This window comes from Bubalus bubalis, chromosome 3 (genome assembly GCF_019923935.1).
Source record: "Bubalus bubalis isolate 160015118507 breed Murrah chromosome 3, NDDB_SH_1, whole genome shotgun sequence".
In the NCBI taxonomy this organism is placed as follows: Eukaryota; Metazoa; Chordata; class Mammalia; order Artiodactyla; family Bovidae; genus Bubalus; species Bubalus bubalis.
Genome location: NC_059159.1, coordinates 94156050 through 94176644, shown reverse-complemented (window position 1 = coordinate 94176644; position 20595 = coordinate 94156050). Strand labels below are relative to the sequence as shown.

Genomic DNA, 20595 nt, shown 5'->3' with positions numbered 1-20595 from the left:
TGGTGCTATGCAAGCCTGCAGGATGACAAGAAGGAGTGAGCAATGTCCCTATTTGGCAGATAGATTCAGCAGCTCATGTGCACATTTCAGTTAATATATAGACCCATTAAATATGGTATGTACGTTTATCTTGGCACAGAACACAAATATTACTTTTAGTGAAACCCAAATGGCAAGAGCTAAAATTACTATCGCCACAGAATTTCTGATAAGGTGATTAAAATTCACATAGAGCTCAATCTCTAGCCATGAGCTTTTACTAGCTAAGTAATTTGCCAGAGATGGAGCAGTAAATTAATTGCTCTGTCTCCTGTATAGCTTGAATGATTCTCTCATAGCAGAAACAATTTAGTAATCAAATGGCCACAGGAGTGACAATCAGAGACTATGTTAGAATGAAGGGAAATCCTGAGATGATCTGATCTACAGAATCTTCTTATAACATTTTCAATGAAACCTCAATACAGAGAGCAGAGAAAAGTGATACATGGATTTCTCTACTGAATTACATTTTCAATATTGGGCAGAAATTAGACTTTGTTCACAGACTACTTTACTATGTCTATTGAGTCCAGGGGTTCACCAGAGCTCAAAATTAATCCCCAGGATTCTTCTTCTTGTATAAGAAGATTGTATATGCCAAGCCACCTTGCCCAAAGGTAGACAGACAATGACAGGCCAGAGCCCTGTCCTGGGTTCCTTACACACCACCACCAAAGAAGTCCATTTATTTGGCAACTTTGTGATGAAGTGAAAGCATGACCATATTCTTTCTTGGATTCCAGTGAGACAATTCATAACCTTTGTATTCTTGTAGTAGTAAAATGATAGATTGGACAAAAACATAGATCTGGAAAAGTTTATTATTAAGAATATTTGCTTTTCAAGACCCCCCATTAAGTTCTTCTATAGACCAGTTCATTGATCATAATTGACATGAAATTTCAGTCTTCATTCTGTCTAGAGTTGAGAGACCTATTATGCTACAATTTTGAAGCATGAGAGGCTTATTAAGTATGAAGGTGGGCTGTACTGCAATACCTAAGGGCCAGAGGTGACAAGTGAAGAGGAAAGGAGGAAAGGACATTGACATCTCTTTGGATCAATAATGCAAACCTTACAAAAAAATCTTTTTTTGGTAGCATCCTATTTGTTTGTTCCCTTTGTTTAATTTCTTTCACTAAGTGTTTACAGAACAATGCTGTTGTATTAGTACGAGTTATCACCTCAGAACGCACAGAATAATGCTTGGAGTGTGATTTACGTCGTGAAGTCCACTTCCTTTCAGAGATACTATCTTGTAACCTGTGCATTTAAGCTGGGAATAACCTTGCCCTAATTACTCAGTGTTTGAACTCTGTGAATCAGTGGAGTGGGATTTCGTGCTTGGAATGCTGTAATACTGAAGAGCTCTTTCTTGCTACCTTGTTCTTTCCCCTCAAGCACTGTATCACTAGCAAGTGTTAGTCAGTCATTTGTGTCCGACTCTTTGTGACCCAATGGACTCCTCTGCCATGGGATTCTTCAGGCAAGAACACTGGAGGGGGTTGCCATTCCCTTCTGCAGGGGATCTTCCCAACCCAGGGATTGAACCTGGGTCACTCATATTGCAGGCAGATTCTTAACCATCTAAGCCATTAGGGAAGCCCTATGATATTACTGACTTATAACAAAACTCAAGGGAGGGGCATTCTTGACAGATGGTTCAACTTACGGCAATCATTCAGGCCTTGGACAAATAAAACTTGTACATCCATTATGCGTTAAGCACTTTTGGAGGAACAGGACAGACCAAGTCCCCTGCCCTCTGTGATGGCTTACATGCTCATATGGGAGACAGAAAATAAAAAGTAAACAAGTAATAAGTAGGATGATTTCCATTAGTCATAAGTTTTATGAAGGGAACATAAAAATATAGAAATGCTGTGTACAACTAAGCATAGGAATTAGATACTATGATTGATCAGGAAGGGGCTCTCCAAGGAGGAGTCACTTAAACTCAGACCATGAGGAAGTCCTCCCAACCACCACTGTCCTCAGAGAAACGTCCTGGGATCTTGTAAGACCTCAAGTGGGAAAACCACACAGGTTCCTGCCCACTGGGCAAGACTGCTGTTTTCTGAATGGATGGGCAGACTTCCTAAGGACTGATGTGCATAACAGTGAGGAAAGGCAGGGCAGCTGCTGGAGACAGAAGCCACATGGTGATTTAGTCCTGGTGGTGGATCGTTCCTACTTTGAAGTTTCCCCAGGAGTAACATTTGCTAAGTCGCTTCAGTTGTGTCCAACTCTGCGTGACCCCATAGACGGCAGCCCACCAGGCTACCTCGTCCCTGGGACTCTCCAGGCAAGAACACTGGAGTGGGTTGTCCTTCCCTTCTCCAATGCATGAAAGTGAAAAGTGAAAGGGAAGTCACTCAGTCGTGTCTGACTCTTAGCAACCCCATGGACTGCAGCCTACCAGGCTCCTCCATCCATGGGATTTTCCAGGCAAGGGTACCGGAGTGGGGTGCCATTGCCTTCTCCAAGGAGTAACATAACTGTACCTTAATTCCAGGAGAAAGCACTATTAGGTGGAGTGCCAGGTAACAGGCAGACAGCCGTGTGAACCGAATGGCCCAGGGCTCGCTCCCACGGTGGGAAGCTGTTTACTCTCTCCCCGGAGGACACAGGGTTAGATGCAGTTAAGTGTGTAATCATTATCAGCCTGACCAACACGTTCTTAGTGACTCGCTTTCGTCATATTTTCCCCTACAGTGGTTCAATGGCCTGTGAATGTTTGCTTTCAGAAGAAAAGAATTTTTTTATTTAAATAAATCTTTTCATGGTCAAAGGAAGCTTTTGTTACTTCAGAGTCTACTCCCCTCTCATTCATATTGCTCAACAAAACTGAACACTTCTTATGTGATGCAGCCACTGTGTAGCTCAGACAAAAACTGCTGGGAAAAAAGTATAAGTATGTTTTAACCCTCCAGTGACACAGTTACTGGGAATGTGCATTATTGTCTTAAGAGCTGAACTTTCTCAGATCCTAAAATTACGACTATTTCCCCTCCGCAAAATCAATCCATCCTTAAAACAGACCATAAGAGATGGACAAAACGTAAGACACGGCTTTTTTAAGGAACTGAAAGCTTAGCTGAAGAAACAGCTAAAAGACACAATAATAGGTAGCAACATAAGTGTACAAAATTAAGGTAGACTGTCAGATACAAACTACACGGTAGAGGGTAAACAGGCCGGCAGAAGAGATACTTCATGGAAGAATTAGGACTTCAAGAATGGGGAGGATTTGGACGGGAAAACAGTCAAATATTTCAAGTGAAGGGAGTAACAGGGAATACGTCCAGATCTGGGCATGCGCAGGAACATTCTGACAGGACAGGGTGGGGATGTGAACAAATGTAGCTGTGATTCATCTGGGGAGCTGCTGGGAAATGGCCACACTTCCATTGCACTGTTCCTACAATGGGCACAGCATGTTTTATCGGCTACAGATGCTTAACTGAACAATTTTGCAAGACTTTGACTTCTATTGATTTTCCTGGCTCCTCTGTGGACGTAGGCAAATTGTTGGTGATTTGTAAATATTTGTTGTATTACTTGTAATTTGAACAGTATTTTGATGACTCATAGGGTGTGGGGGTAAATTCAAATATAAAAAATTGCCACAAAACCTCCTTCCCCCACACAACCTTAAAGCAAGGTCACTGAGACAACACCACAAATAGAAAACCATCTCAAGACTTACTAAGTTCTGTTCATGAATGTCTCAGAGAAAATTGATTTTCCTTGCTGACTGCCTAAGAATTTTTGGTACATTTCTCAGAGAAGATAAGGTAGTCTCCTAAGTCACTTTATTTAATATCCTAGGTAGATTAACGGTTTTTAAATTATACTTCATACTTTATACATACATATGTAAGCATTTTTGTACATATACACATGGAGTTTACCTGCAATCTTAAATCTCTGAAGTCATACTAGAAATTTCATCTCTCTTAATAGCTGTCTGTCACATTCACTCAATCCAAAGTTCCCCTTCAGAGATGGATTGTTTCCTAGAAATACATTTACAATATAAATGCATATATAAGCTTCTTTCTCTCTTCTGACTTGAGTCACTCACAACAGAGTGCCTTGGATAATTCTAGAAACCCATAAATCTGAATTATCCTGGGTGTTCAAGAGAGAATAAGCAAGGCCCAGTCTCCTGGGTTAAAAGACCTCAGGTGAAAAAAAAAACTGGAATTTTCATTTAAACCCTGATGAATGTGACTAGGACCTCTGGTGGCTAAATCTGTCCTTGCCTCACAGTCCAGTCCACTGGAATCTCTGTAGGAGCCTTATCTCTTCAATTCCAACCAGAGCAAGGGCTATCTTGCAGCGTCTCTCCCCCTACTTCCTTCAGAAACACTCTTCATGTTAACAGATATTCCTGTTGAACTGTAGGGCCTACAGAGAAATTCTGCTTTGTAACTAAGAAGACAGATTTCTCTGAAGTAATTTAAAACCATCAGAAAGACTACGTACCTAGAAGTCATTTAAGGGAACTGTCCCAGAGTCTCATATCCCAGTTTTGATTGGAGCTGCTCTTGACACATCTGAAGGAAATAATGAAATCTACAGAAAATACTTGTACACTTCATTGTGTAAAGTAGATCAGCCTCATTTATCAGCCTCTTGGATTCAGGGAATATTGAAACAATTTGGTTCCTGTGAAACATGAAGCATTTTTCAGCACTACATATTTGTCAATATAGTCATAAAAGGTACAGACATTTTCTGTACTCTTAATTTTTTATTTGCAGATTTCAGTTTCTTCATCTATAAAAGAGGGATAGAAATAATAATACTTAAGGCACAGGGTTATTATTGAGTTGACCAAATGTTCGCTTGGGTTTTTCTATAACATCGAAAAACCTGAATGAACTTTTTGGCCAACCCAATATAATGCGTGTTGAGCTTTTATTAATGGTGTTTGTCACATAATCTCTCAAAAATAGGAGCTGCTACAATGATGATGATGATTCCTTAATTTCTACAGATTCCTATCCCCCCTTTTCTCAATATCCACACACGTACTCTCAATTAACAAGGATAAACTATTAAATCTGAGCTTCCCTGGTGGCTCAGTGGTAAAGAATTCTGCCTGCCAATGCAGGAGACACAGGTTCAATCCCTGGGTCAGGAAGATCCCCTGGAGAAGGAAATGGCAACCCACTCCAGTATTCTTGCCTGGGAAATCACATGGATAGAGGACTACAGTGCATGGGGTCACAAAAGAGTCAGACACAACTAAGCAACTAAAACAACAACAACAAACAATCTGGCCATAGAGAGAACAAGTCTCTTGACAGAATCTGTCATTCAATAGGCTATTTCCAGGCAGCTTGGTGAAGGTCAGAGATGCAGTGAGAGTTTATAGTCCCTTTCAGAGCCTGTTAAGGCTGGAAGGGAGTTCTTTGAATATGACTCCTACCCTTTGTCAGCAGTTTTCAAAAAGATCCTGCGCTCAAGCAAATTTGTATTTTATTCTCTGAATGTAAAATGATGGACTGCAGGAGACAGAATTTAAATGACTCTGGGGTCTTTCAAGAACACAGAATAACTGGCAGGTCTCTCCTCTCTCCCTGCCCTCCACAGGTTAACCTCAGAGCCACAGACGGGAAGCTCATGCGCCAGTTGCTCCTCATCAATGAGAGCATCGAGTCCATCAAGTGGATGATTGAAGAGAAAGCCACCATCACCAGCCGAGGCAGCAGTCTGAGTGGCAGCCTGTGCAGCTTACTGGAGAGTCAGAGCACCTCCTTACATGGCAGCTGCAACAGCCTCCATGATGGCAGTGACGGCCTCGACGGCATCTCCGTGGGGAGCTACCTGGACACTTTGGCAGATGACGTCCCAGGCCACCACACTCCCTCAGACTTGGACCAGTTCAGTGACAGTTCAGTCATAGGGGACTCACACGCACTGTACAAGCGTCCCAAATTGGATTCTGAATACTACTGCTTTGGCTAATGCCCCAGTTTTATGCATGGGATTGGTGTGCAATTAACTTGTATTTATCCTCCTTCTCCACTGCTATATCTTTGGTGTGAATTTTTTTTTTTTTTTTTAGTATGACAACCTTTTAAAAGGAAGCTTATTTTGAATGGCTTGATGGTATTTCTGTTGCTCCTAGTATTTCTCGTCTGGACTGATGTCTCTTTCTCTCTTAAGTCTCTCTATTTATTACAATGATTTTTCTCCCTTCTTTCACAGTGGCACAAATAAAGTAGGGGGAAAAGAATAAGCAATAATTATATCTTTGCTTTTGTTTTCAGAGCAAGGGGTCAGGGATTACAAGATAAACTTCGCTAAATTTTACAATAAACCAAAGACACCTAATAGCTGATTTTGTTGTCTGTATTCTTAAATGATTCAAAGGTTTGTTTTCCAGAAAACACTGTGGTTTATTACTGTTTTTATATTAGGTTGGACAACATGCTTGGGACTAAGCTAGGCATTATTTTGAGGCCACAAGTTCCTAGTGTGAAATCAATAATACTGCTAACCACACATTGCTCATGACAGCCATTAGGAAGCCCCAACTCTATGCAATCTATTCAATTCAAGTTTGTGTTCATACTGTAGATGATCATTTTGTCACCAGTGATTCTAACTCAAGCTGTAGACAAATTTGTGTAATTAAATATATGATTCTCCCAAATTTCAAAGAATAATTGAAATTAAGTAAGAAGGTGATTAGAGGTTAAGGTGTCCTAGATTTATTGTATTCTGAGATTTTGTTGATGTTTACTATAAGCACTTTACAATTATAGGATATATAAAACCATAGATTCATACAATGGATGTATGATGGATGAATGAAGTCAGAAGTAGTATCACTATTCACTTACAAAACTTAATAGATCCTTTCATTCTGAGAAGAATAAATAATTTCTTTGTTTTCTGGAATGACGTCTGAAATATCATTCATGTAGTGAAAATTTCAATGTGATATTAATCTTCTACATTTCCTTTATCTTGATGATTCCTCATGAGTAAATCTAATTGAGATTTCAAACTGTTCTCTGTAATGATACATGTTTCTGCACTAAACACTTGTCAGTGTGAGCCAAAAACTCTACTCGTAACTGAAAAATGGCCATACTCCAGAAATAATTTCCCCCAAATTTCCTTTATTATTATACATATTACACACAGTCAAATTTATTATTTCCAAGTTATATATTATTCAATTTCCAATTAAGATCTATGGGGTCTATATTTCACACTGGTCCTTTTTTCATAAATCGTAGATAAAATCCTCATCAACAACAATCTCAAGATGTCAGGATTGTCTCCCTTCTGTGTTTGAGGAAAATGAAACACAAAGAAGGCAGGTAACTGGGTCAGATCTCCCAGTAAGTGTCAAAATTGGAATTTAAACTTAAGCCTGTCTAGTTCTAAAAATAAAACTTGGTAATAAAACTTGGTACCTACGGAAGTTAAATAATAAAGTGGAGATGAGAAAGCAAACTTAACCCGTGACAAAAAGTGACCTATCATTTTTCTTCTAAATTAGTAGGATGTACATGCTCAAATCCTGAGGTTTTTGAGTCCATTCCTGAAATCACATGTCCATAGTCAGTGTTGTGTTTATAGGTGAAGCAGGGAGTTGGCCATGTGCCAGCTATTCCCCATTTTTTTTTTACCCTTTTCTACTTGCTTTCATTTTAAACTTTTAGTAAAGGCTGGTGGGTTGGCTATTTTGTTTGGTTTTAATGTGGAATTAAACCAAGCAACTTTTAGCACAGAGTTTTTTACCAGATTAAAATCAAAGATCATGCATTATGATCTAGTAGATAGAACTAAGATTAATGAATTTCAAACACAGAGTAATGACATTTGTAACTATACGTCTACAGCACTGCAAGACCATGTTCAACAAGAGGGAAATGGGACAGCAAAACTGTAAGAGGCACAAAGCTAAATTCTAACCTCTTCAAAACCTGAGATTTGTCTGGAATAAGCCAGACACAGGAAAGATGAGTTCTGTCCTCAGATCACTGTTTCACATTGTAAATTCAATCTGACCAATTTCTTTCACATGCTCCTTTTTCCAATCATGTTCCCCTGCTATCTGTCCATCCCAGGCCCTCTATAAATGTCATCTCTATAGAACGGAAATAAAAAAGCCTGAATACAATATGGATGAAATGTGTAGAGCAGTTTTCATTTATGCATCTAATTTTAAGGGATCTATAATGAACACTGGCAGAAAACTTGAAAATGTTTTGGCTATGTAAGTTTCACTATGTTATGTACTTTACTGTAATTCCTATTTTTTTGTAGAAGATACCAAATATACAGTCTATGACTTAGACATATGGAGTCACACATAAGCCAACAATGTTTTGATAGTTGATTTTACTAAGAAGAGGGGAATATGAAGCTAAACACTAATTATTGACATATTCATTGGTCTCAAGACAATGGATGCATTTTCAAATAACTAATCCCCATAACCAATGTATGAGCTGGAACACTTGATATTTGATTTCTGTCAGCACCATAAAGAAATGGGGTAAAAATTTAAAGTGCCTTCAAATTATTCTGCCTGCATTGAGTTGTGTTCTCCCAGAAACATGGAATTTTCCTCAGTTACAGTAGCCTCTACATTTTATGGATTTGTCTGTCTTCTACTGGGAAGAAGACAATTGGAGGTAAGGAATTTGGGAAATTTAAAGCTAGTGCATATTTGGAGTTCTGCAAATAAAGAAACTCAAGATAATCAACTTAGAAGTCTTAATTTCAAAGAAACTCCAGTATTTATACTATGTCAGCCCCAAACTGCGTACACAGCATCAATTAGATCTAGGTATTTACCAACCATTAGAAATTCAATGTGGGCTTTTCTGATGGCTCAGTGGTAAAGAATCTGCCTGCCAAGGCAGGAGACTTGGGTTTGATGCCTGAGTTAGGAAGATATCCTGAAGAAAGAAATGGCAACCCACTCCAGTATTCTTGGCTAGACAATTCCATGGACCAAGAAGCCTGGTGGGCTACAGTCAATGGGGATGCTAAAGAGTCAGACATGACTTAGCAACTGAACAACAACAAGAAATGCAATATGATTCTTTGTTGCTGAGTGAATTGTAAAGGTACTCGGGACTCCACGATTAATGTCATCAATATGTATTCTTCCTGAGTCCATCAAAACACCATTGCCTCCATGATGCCAAAATGAATGGTTATTTTGAGGTTCTCCTATCATTGACATTTCAGCAATAACTAACAAATTTGATCACTCCTTTCTTGAAAAACTGTCTTCGTCTGACATCCAGCACATCCCTATCTCACGCGTTCCCTCATTGCTGCTGCCTGATTGCTGGAATACTCTGTTGCTAGATTTTCTTCATTCTCCTGACCCCCACACACAAGAGTGTCTCTTGGCATAGTTCTGGCAACATTTTCTGAAATTGTTCCAATGGGGATTTCATCCAGTTTTATAGCTTTAAATGTCATCTACATGCTGAGATTCCTCCAAGTCTATCTCTAGCCGCAGTCTCCCTTCTGAACTCCAGTCTCCCACATCCATCTGATACTACAGCATCTCTACTTGACCTCTGATAAAAATCTCAGTCAAAACACAACCAACATTAAAGTTGTGCTCTTGTTCTGTAATCTCCAGTTCAGTAAATGCTTCCTCTAATTAACAAATGCTCAGCCCAGATCCTTGAAGTCATTTCTTAAAGTGCTCTCTTTCTCTCACACCACATCTACCACATGCAATTTGTCATGTAAATCATAAAAGAACCACCTTAGAAATATATCCAGAATGAGCTATAGATTTTTAAAAATTTTTACCGAGTACCGTTATTTTACAATGTTGTGTTAGTTTCTGTTGTACAGCAAAGTGAATCAGCTATATGTATACATATATCCCTTCATTTTTAGGTAGAATTTCCAGGTGGCTCAGTGGTGAAGACCTCCCAAGCAGTAGACATGGGTTTGATCCCTGGGTCAGAAAGATCCCTTGGATAAGAAAATGGCAACCCACTTCAGTATTCTTGCCTCAGAAATTATATGAACTGAGGAACCTGGCAGGCTAAAGTCCATGGGGTCGCAAAGAGTTGGACATGACTTAGCATCTAAACAACTACAAATCCCTTTCTTTCTATGGATTTCCTTCCCATTTAGGTCACCACAGACCACTGAATAGACTTCTCTGTGGTATAGAGTAGGTTCTCATTGATTATCTAGTTTATACATAATAGTGTAAATATGTCAATGCCAATCTCCCAATTTATCGCACCCCCTCTTCCCCACCCTGGTGTCCGTATGTTTGTTCCTTACATCTGTGTCCCTTACCCCTGTTATGACTCTAATCAAGTCAGTGTCACTTATCCCTGGGATTATTTAAATAGCCCCGTCTTGTCTTATTGCTTCTACCTTTACCTCCCCACAGTTAATTTTCATCACAGCAACAAGAGTAATCTATTAAGAAGCAAGTTGGATTTTTGCCAGCCTCTATTTCTTTTGAACTGTGGTGCTGGAGAAGACTCTTGAGAGTCCCGTGGACAGCATGGAGATCCAACCAGTCCATCCTAAAGGAAATCAGTCCTGAATATTCATTGGAAGGACTGATGCTGAAGCTGAAACTCCAATACTCTGGCCACCTGATGTGAAGAACTGACTCATTGGGAAAGACCCTGATGCTGGGAAAGACTGAAGGCAGGAGGAGAAGGGGACGACAGAGGATGGGATGGTTGGATGGCATTGCTGACTCAATGGACACGAGTTTGCGTGAACTCCAGGAGTTGGTGATGGAGAGGGAGGCCTGGCGTGCTGCAATTCATGGGGTCACAAGGAATTGGACATGACTGAGCGAATGAACTGAATTCCAAAGCTGTAATGTTTTTATACTTCATATATGCATATAAGTCAACTGTTTACCATAGACAACAAAATCCTATGCAGTCTTTTACCTTTCTAGTGTCTGAACTCACCTTATACCATTCTCCACCCTCTCTCATTGTAAGCCTTATTTACATCTGTACAATTCTTTAAAAATTTCAAAATCTACACAAGTTCCTACCTTAGAATCTTTGCACTTCTTATATCCTCTTTCTGAAATGTTCATAAGTCTTGATTACCCAGTTCTTTCCAATCTCCAATCAAATGGCAAGGGATTTCTTACAAAGCACACCTAGAACATTTTGTTCTTACCCTGGTTTATTTTTCTTCATATTATCATCTGATACCTATTTTGTGTGTATATTTTGTGCTTTCTCACACAGGAATATAAGTTCTAGGAAAACAAGAACTATGTTTCCTCTACCACTGTATCCCCCATCAGCTAGAAAATCTGTGTCTTACAATAGATACCAAATACATTCTTATTTTTACTGAAACAATTATTAATTTCCTGAGTGCCTCCTAGGTAACAGGAAATGACTATTCTAGAGATTTGTGATGGAAAAAGGAAGGTACAAACCCTGATCTCAAGAAACTCTTTTGTGTAGTATGTTTTCATGGTTCAGTTCAGTTCAGTTCAGTCACTCAGTCATGTCCGACTCTTTGTGACCCCATGAATCACAGCACACCAGGCCTCCCTGTCCATCACCAACACCTGGAGTTCACCCAGACTCATGTCCATCAACCCAGTGATGCCATCCAGCCATCTCATCCTCTGTTGTCCTCTTCTCCTCTGGCCCCCAATCCTTCCCAGCATCAGAGTCTTTTCCAATGAGTCAACTCTCTGCATGAGGTGGCCAAAGTACTGGAGTTTCAGCTTTAGCATCATTCCTTCCAAAGAAATCCCAGGGCTGATCTCCTTCAGAATGGACTGGTTGGATCTCCTTGCAGTCCAAGGGACTCTCAAGAGTTTTCTCCAACACCACAGTTCAAAAGTATCAATTCTTCAGCGCTCAGCCTTCTTCACAGTCCAACTCTCACATCCATACATGACCACAGGAAAAACCATAGCCTTGACTAGACGGACCTTTGTTGGCAAAGTAATATCTCTGCTTTTGAATATGCTATCTAGGTTGATCATAACTTTCCTTCCAAGGAGTAAGCGTCTTTTAATTTCATGGCTGCAGTCACCATCTGCAGTCATTTAGAAGCCCAGAAAAATAAAGTCTGACACTGTTTCCACTGCTTCCCCATCTATTTCCCATGAAGTGGTGGGACCGGATGCCATGATCTTCATTTTCTGAATGTTGAGCTTTAAGCCAACTTTTTCACTCTCCACTTTCACTTTCATCAAGAGGCTTTTGAGTTCCTCTTCACTTTCTGCCATAAGGGTGGTGTCATCTGCATATCTGAGGTTATTGATATTTCTCCCAGAAATCTTGATTCCAGCTTGTGTTTCTTCCAGTCCAGCGTTTCTCATGATGTACTCTGCATATAAGTTAAATAAGCAGGGTGACAATATACAGCCTTGACAAACTCCTTTTCCTATTTGGAACCAGTCTGTTGTTCCATGTCCAGTTCTAACTGTTGCTTCCTGACCTGCATACAAATTTCTCAAGAGGCAAATAATAATACTCACTCCCACCAGCCAAAGATGTCATGTCCTAATCCCTGGAACCTGTGAATGCCTTACATGGAAAAAAGAAACTTCACAAATATGACTAAGGTAAGAATCTTGAGATGGGAAGATGTCCCTGGATTATCCACATAGACAAAGCTTCCAGAAGCTTCAAAAGACAAAGGAATAAATACCACCTAGAACTCTACTGACATCTTGATTTTAGCCCAGTAAGATGTATTTTGGTCTTCTGACCTCCATAATTATAAAACAATAAATTAGTGTTGTTTTAAGTCACTAAAGTCATGAAGTTTGTAGTAATTTGTTAAAGTAGCAATAGGAAACTATTAAGACTTTTGTAACAAAAAGTGAGATGCTGCTGAAAGAAGTATCTAAAAATGTGGAAGTGGCTTTGGATAGATACTGGATGAATTTTGAGGAGCATGATAGAAAAAGCCCAGATTGCTCTGAAAAGACTGTTGGTAAAAATATGGATTTTAATGACTCTGCTAGTAAAGACTTGGAAGTGAGAAGAAAAGTAGAGAAAAGCTGTATTTCTTAGAGAATACTTAGTTATCATAAGCTGTCTCTTGAAAGGAATGTAAAAGCATTGTTGGTAAAGGCTCAAAAGGAAATGGGAAACATTACCAGAAATTGGCAGAAAGAAAATTCTGGTTATACAGAGGCGGAAAGTTTAGCAGAACTATGTCCTACAGTTACATGGAAAGCGGAACTTTTAAGTGATGAACTTGGATATTTTTTCTGAACCCAGGAAAGTGTTGAAGATGTTGAAGATATGGCTTGGTTTCTTACTGCTTCTTATAGTAAAATGCAAGAGGAAAAAGATAAGGAAGAGGAAAGAGTTGAGTCAAAAGGAAGTCAGGACTTGATGAAACAGTTCTTAGCTGTCTAGATTGCAAAAGACACTACTGTTAGGAGAGTCACTGTTGAGAAAGAATGTTCTGGAGGGAAAACCAAGATTGTGTCTGGACAACCTTTTTCTAATGCTTTAGAAAAATACAAAGTTCTGAGTATTCATTCAAGCACAGTGATGTCTCTTTGAAGAGATCAGACATGTGATCGACTAATTGATTCTCTCAACTCTGTGAGCGAAAGCCAAAAATAGAGATGGAATTTTCTAAGAAAGGACTGTGGAAGGGCTTCTTATCTAATGGAATGAATTTCTGTGACATACACAGGAGACTCATAACATTCTTGATAATCTTATACCAACAAATCCTTTGTTAGCTTGGACTTGAAAGCAATAGAGATATCAAAATCACTGCTATTCTATAAATGCCCCACCACTGTATGTTGGGAACATATAATTTATTTCTTGAGTTTCACAGGTTTGAACATAGTGAAGAATTGTGTTTTGGGAATGGGTTATACCCAAGCCACACACATACCTGACTTAGATGATTTAGCTGAATAAATGTGGGACTTTTGAGGTGATGAGATGCTGTGTTGAGTTGAGACATTTGGGAATGTTGAAATGGAGTGAATGCATTTACATGTGAGATGGTTATACACTGTGAGGTCCAGAGAGCAGACTTTGTCATAAAGTGTAATGAACCCCCAAAGATATCTACCTCCCCATTTTTAAAAACATGTGATTATGTTACCTAATTTGCAAAGAGTCGGACACGACTGAGTGACTGATATGAATATTACCTTACATAGCACCTCTACCCAAGTGTCTTTCTCTGTTGTAGTTCTGTGCTTTTTTTAAAAAATTTATTATTATTACCAAAGAAGATGGTAGATACTCAACAAGAAAGAGTTCTGGGCTTTATTATAATAGAGGATACAATAGGATGCAGCTGCTGCTAAGTCGCTTCAGTCGTGTCCGACTCTATGCGACCCCATAGAAGGCAGCCCACCAGGGTCCCCCGTCCCTGGGATTCTCCAGGCAAGAACACTGGAGTGGGTTGCCATTTCCTTCTCCAATGCATGAAAAGTGAAAAGTGAAAGTGAAGTCACTCAGCCGTGTCCGACTCTTAGCGACCCCATGGACTGCAGCCTACCAGGCTCCTCCATCCATGGGATTCTCCAGGCAAGAGTACTGGAGTGGGGTGCCATTGCCTTCTCCAGGATGCAGCTAGGTACCCACAATTTTCACAAATCATGTTTTAAGATAATTCATTTAGGACCAAATTCCTATTCCTTCTAATTTCATGAATAAACGTGACAAATATAAATATGCCTGGGCTCCTAACAGGTGAAGTGATACCAGTAATAACCTCCATTCTGGGAAAATGTTCTTAAAGTCATATCTTTCTAAGAAGCACTTAGGACACTTAGGAGGGTGACTTGAACCATATTACATGAACCAGTCAGCTGTGTACTCTATGGTCTCCTTCCTAGCACACTGGTTAATCAAGAGATAAACCACCTTTTAAAACCAGGTTTTTAATTTCAACAATATAATTTTCATTTTCTTATTTCCTCAGTGATTCTTATGACATATTCAGAGATACCCTTCATCTTGTGTTTACCATTGGTGGCCATTTGTTTCAAGAGTTGTTGAACTTCAAACACATTTTCTATACTGTCAAAATGGATATTACGACAGTACTATTATTTCAGTAAAATGCATTTGTAGCCAATAACATTGCCTCCATTTCTTCATATTTTAAATACCACCTGAACCACAGCCCCCAAATTTTAAAAGCTTCTAAAATATTTTTAGTTATTTGTCTTGCTTATATAAGAGCTTATAATCTAAGGAGGAATGAAGACAGTTACAATACAGCATGATCAGATCAGATCAGTCACTCATTCGTGTCCGACTCTTTGCGACCCCATGAATCACAGCACGCCAGGTCTTCCTGTCCATCACCAACTCCTGGAGTTCACTCAGACTCACGTCCATCGAGTCAGTGATGCCATCCAGCCATCTCATCCTCTGTCGTCCTCTTCTCCTCCTGCCCCCAATCCCTCCCAGCATCAGAGTCTTTTCCAATGAGTCAACTCTTCGCATGAGGTGGCCAAAGTACTGGAGTTTCAGCTTTAGCATCATTCCTTCCAAAGAAATCCCAGGCCTAATCTCCTTCAGAATGAACTGGTTAGATCTCCTTGTAGTCCAAGGGACTCTCAAGAGTCTTCTCCAACACCACAGTTCAAAAGTATCAATTCTTCGGCACTCAGCCTTCTTCACAGTCCAACTCTTGCATCCATACATGACTACTGGAAAAACCATATCCTTGACTAGATGAACCTTTGTTGGCAAAGTAATGTCTCTGCTTTTGAATATGCTATCTAGGTTGGTCATAACTTTCCTTCCAAGGAGTAAGCGTTTTTTAATTTCATGGCTGCAGTCACCATCTGTAGTGATTTTGAAGCCCAGAAAAATAAAGTCTGACACTGTTTCTACTGTTTCCCCATCTATTTCCCATGAAGTGGTGGGACCGGATGCCATGATCTTCGTTTTCTGAATGTTGAGCTTTAAGCCAACTTTTTCACTCTCCACTTTCACTTTCATAGTTGGTGACTAAGAAGTATGGTCTAAAATGGAAAGTGGTATTGCTGATTTAATGCAAAATCTGTAAAATATGTCCTTGGTAAATATCAAAAGCATATCTTAGGGATGCTGATTTATTATTTGTTTTCTCATTACTGAGAGAGACATAGTATAATTCAACTATTTCTGCATAAATCTTTCCACCTTTAAATTGTGTTTAATCGGACAATTTTTCAATAAAACTTAAGATAATGCTAATAAATTGGTGGCTTAGAGTTTGGAGAAGGAAATGGCAACCCACTCCAGTGTTCTTGCCTGGAGAATCCCAGGGACGGGGGAGCCTGGTGGGCTGTTGTCTCTGGGGTCGCACAGAGTCGGACACGACTGAAACGACTTAGCAGCAGCAGCAGCAGCAGCAGAGTTTGTCAATAGGCTTCTTGCTAATATAGCATCCATTTGTTACTGGTTCTAAGGGGATGGATTTATTAAACAGAATCAGAATAAAAATAAAAGAGAATGAGAATACCTATCTTCATGATTACTACCAGATACTAAATACCAGAAACTGCATCTCATGGAATCGAGAATGTTTTTCTGCTGAGAGTTGTCTAATGACCATGGGTACAATAGCAAACCCATGCTATTTTCAACCCGAATAAATCTTTAAATAAATTACTCAAGTTCATCCAAATAATAATGGTCAGATCGAAGATTCTAATTTAAGCATTACAGACTCCCAAACTTACAGCATGCAGAGTATAGCAAAAAAAATATTACGCTTAACTCAAAATATCTTTTCTTGGCCTGAGATGTACCAAAATAAGACTTGTCTGCATACAGTTATATTTATAGCTAACATTTTTATTACAGTCCATTATCATGCTTTATCCATTATCATTTATTACAGTCCATTATCTGTTTAAGTCTGGAAGACTTAAATGCAGTTTTGCAAAGAAGAAGGATATCTCAGAGTAAGTATGGAAATATAATAGTGGTATGAAGGAAGAAGAGAGAAGGAATTAGAATTGATTTGCACAGGGTTTTAATTCCTTGCACAGGATACAGTTTCTGCTTGGATTTTGTTGACTGGTACATCTCAAACTGTTTCTATGTAACCAGAGTTACCATTGTTTAAATGTTTAGTAGAGCATTCCCATAAATGTTAAACAGCACTCTTTCAAAGCTTCTCACCTGTTACTCTGAATTATTGTATAGCATGCTTCATCGAAGGCCTGGTCAAAGCAAACCAGAGCCAGTGTTAGGATCATATGACATCTACCTGTATTTATGAGCGCTAGTTAAATTTCAAACATTGCCTCACATTGGCATTCTTTCAAGTCATTAATATCCTGCCTGTTTGTCCAACGTGGGAGAAAGAATTATCAGAGCCTGCATTATTTCATTCTTTACTAATAAGGGATCATGTACCAATAGGGATATGTTGCATTCTTGATGTTTTTAGATTATTCTCAGAGTGATTTATAATTATTTTTATATCAGCCAAATCCACCTATAAATCAAATACCATTTTAGCTATTAACTCTGCATTTTTTTCCCTCCTATGGAAAGGGATATATGTGAGAAGTCAGAAGACCTCGTACTCCTTTATAACTGATGCATTCCAGTTCCTTGTCACTTGGCCCTCACCTCAAAGCATTATTTTTGTCTTTTTTTTATTGATGATTCTTTGCAAACTTACTAGGGATGCATCTCTCAAACCATCTGACAATTATGTCCCTCATAAAAAATGAACTGAGGTCACATACTCTGCTGGACCCTCAAAGATCTGATATTTTTAAAAATCAGAGATTATATGATGGATCTTGAAGGGCTGTTAGAGGGCATGGAGAATAATCTATCATTTTGCAGATATGCTAAATGAAGCATTCTTGGGCAGCTTGTAACATATGACAGACAATGTGGACAATTCTTTCTGAATTATGATTTAGAAAATGATCTGATCTTAAATCTGATCTTTAGAAAATGTTCTTGCTGCAAAGAATAAATGGCTTAAGTTTTTTTTTAGGCAAAACAAACAAAAGCAATGAATTCTACTTAAAATATTAATAACATAATACAAAGAGGGAAAAGAAAGACATTGAAGAAATGAAATAGCATACTCATTAACCTACAATTAAGGGGTGGGACAAAAGTATAAAGACACTGGTTTCCAAGTATTTCCTTCTACCAATTACTAGATATATTAGCTTTGAAATAACTAACTTTATTTCTTTGTGCCTCAGTTTTCTCATCTGTAAAATGGGCTTAATACAGCCTTCCCCAGAATTGTTTGGAAAGTGCTTGAACTATGACTGAGTACCAAGAAATGCTTGATAAATTATGTTACTATAATTATAATAACTACTTAACTAAAAGAATCTGTTTAAATTGAAGAAGGAAGAAATTAAGGATGGCCCATTGTGGGGCATATAGTATAGATACATATACTGCTGTATGATACAATATTATTCACAAATAAATTCTGTGTTGATAAACTCCCTCTTCCCAACAGAAGTTAAATAGCTGTCCTGGAGCTAGCTATGGTCGTGGGACAAAACTTTGTCCAATAAGTTGTAAGCAGAAATCTGACAAGAGTTTCTGGAAACCCTTTTGCTGACTTTGAGCTGTTTATATAAACCATTCCTGAACTCGGAATATTTTGAGCTTCTCACATTCTTATTTCCTATGGCAATTGTAAAACTCTTGCAAGAAAAGGCATTAAAAGTACAACTTGCATTTTAGGACTGTTAACACTCAATGCCAGCACTGAATTAGACAAACTGAACACAGTTGTTTTTCTTTTGCCCTCAGGGTCACGATAATACTGCTAATAAGTCTTTTTTTTAAGCCAAACAAGCTTTTGTTTTTACAGTACGTGCTTTAGAGCAATAGTCAAGTTTTCAGACTGACAAGAAAATGCTGAATTCAGATTCTAGTTTTTTTCAAATTAACCTTTTGGAAACCAATCACCTACATAGAGAATTCTTTAGACCTTAATATTTTCTGAAACACTGCTAATTTGCTGTTTCAAATTTCATGTGGAACTATGTTTAAAAAAATGGAAAAGGAATATCTATATTTAACTTTTTTGTTTTAGCTCCCATACACATACAGTAACAGAAAACTCATTATTATTTTAGTAGATTTATTATAAAATGAAAAACAAAGCCAATGTAAATATGAACAAAATTTAACATATAACTGTATCAGACCCACTTTTCCTACTAGGTTCATCCTATCAATCAGTGGGAAAACAATAAATGACAAAATGATAGCCAGTGATATCATTTATAGTCACAAGTACCACTTGTCATAGAGTACATTTAATTCATTAGGAGTTCAGTGATTTATTTTTTGAAACCCTATCATAACTGTATCTTCTTCCAAATGTTTACTACCTATAGAACTTTGGAACATTAAAATTCTTGTGGATTTTCCCTAGCTTAAATATCTGGATCTTTAATGTGGATCTAGGCTTAAATGACTATGCAAAAGCCTTTGATTGTGTGGATCACAATAAACTGTGGAAAATTCTGAAAGAGATGGGAATACCAGACCACCTGACCTGCCTCTTGAGAAACCTATATGCAGGTCAGGAAGCAACAGTTAGAACTGGACATGGAACAACAGACTGGTTCCAAACAGGAAAAGGAGTACGTCAAGGCTATATATTGTCACCCTGCTTATTTAACTTATATGCAGAGTACATCATGAGAAATGCTGGGCTAGAAGAAGCACAAGCTGGAATCAAGATTTCTGGGAGAAACATCAATAACCTCAGATATGCAGATGACACCACCCTTATGGCAGAAAGTGAAGAGGAACTCAAAAGCCTCTTGATGAAAGTGAAAGAGGAGAGTTCAAAAGTTGACTTAAAGCTCAACATTCAGAAAACAAAGATCATGGCATCTGGTCCCATCACTTCATGGGAAATAGATGGGGAAAAAGTGGAAACAGTGTCAGACTTTATTTTGGGGGGCTCCAAAATCACTACAGATGGTGATTGCAGCCATGAAATTAAAAGACACTTACTCCTTGGAAGGAAAGTTATGACCAACCTAGATAGCATATTCAAAAGCAGAGACATTACTTTGCCAACAAAGTCTGTCTAGTCAAGGTTATGGTTTTTCCAGTGGTCATGTACAGATGTGAGAGTCGGACTGTGAAGAAAGCTGAGCACCGAAGAATTGATGCTTTTGAACTGTGGTGTTGGACAAGACTCTTGAGAGTCCCTTGGACTGCAAGGAGATCCAACCAGTCCATTCTAAAGGAGATCAGTCCTGGGATTTCTTTGGAAGGAATGATGCTAAAGCTGAAATTCCAATACTTTGGCCACCTCACGTGAAGAACTGACTCATTGGAAAAGACTCTGATGTTGAGAGGGATTGGGGGCAGGAGGAGAAGGGGACGACAGAGGATGAGATGGCTGGATGGCATCACCGACTCGATGGACCTGAGTTTGAGTGAACTCTGGGAGTTGGGGATGGACAGGGAGGCCTGGTGTGCTGCAATTCATGAGGTCGCAAAAAGTCAGACACGACTGAGCGACTGAACTGAACTGAAGGCTTAAATATATGACAGTAGTTGGGATGAAAAGTTATCAGATTGA

The 20595-nt window shown here is 38.8% G+C and overlaps 1 protein-coding gene and 1 long non-coding RNA gene across 2 annotated transcripts in view; one reads left to right on the top strand and one right to left on the bottom strand.

Moving 5' to 3' along the window:
* LURAP1L (leucine rich adaptor protein 1 like) overlaps nucleotides 1-6397 on the top strand; it is a 52676-nt gene extending 46279 nt beyond the window's left edge. The window contains exon 2 of the mRNA XM_006056322.4: nucleotides 5647-6397. Within this exon, the coding sequence (XP_006056384.1) occupies nucleotides 5647-6021 (375 nt within the window). The 3' untranslated portion in view covers nucleotides 6022-6397. The remainder of the gene's footprint in view (nucleotides 1-5646) is intronic.
* A 937-nt stretch (nucleotides 6398-7334) lies between these two features.
* LOC123332811 overlaps nucleotides 7335-20595 on the bottom strand; it is a 131228-nt gene continuing 117967 nt past the window's right edge. The window contains exon 4 of the long non-coding RNA XR_006549867.1: nucleotides 7335-7353. This is a non-coding gene — a long non-coding RNA (uncharacterized LOC123332811). The remainder of the gene's footprint in view (nucleotides 7354-20595) is intronic.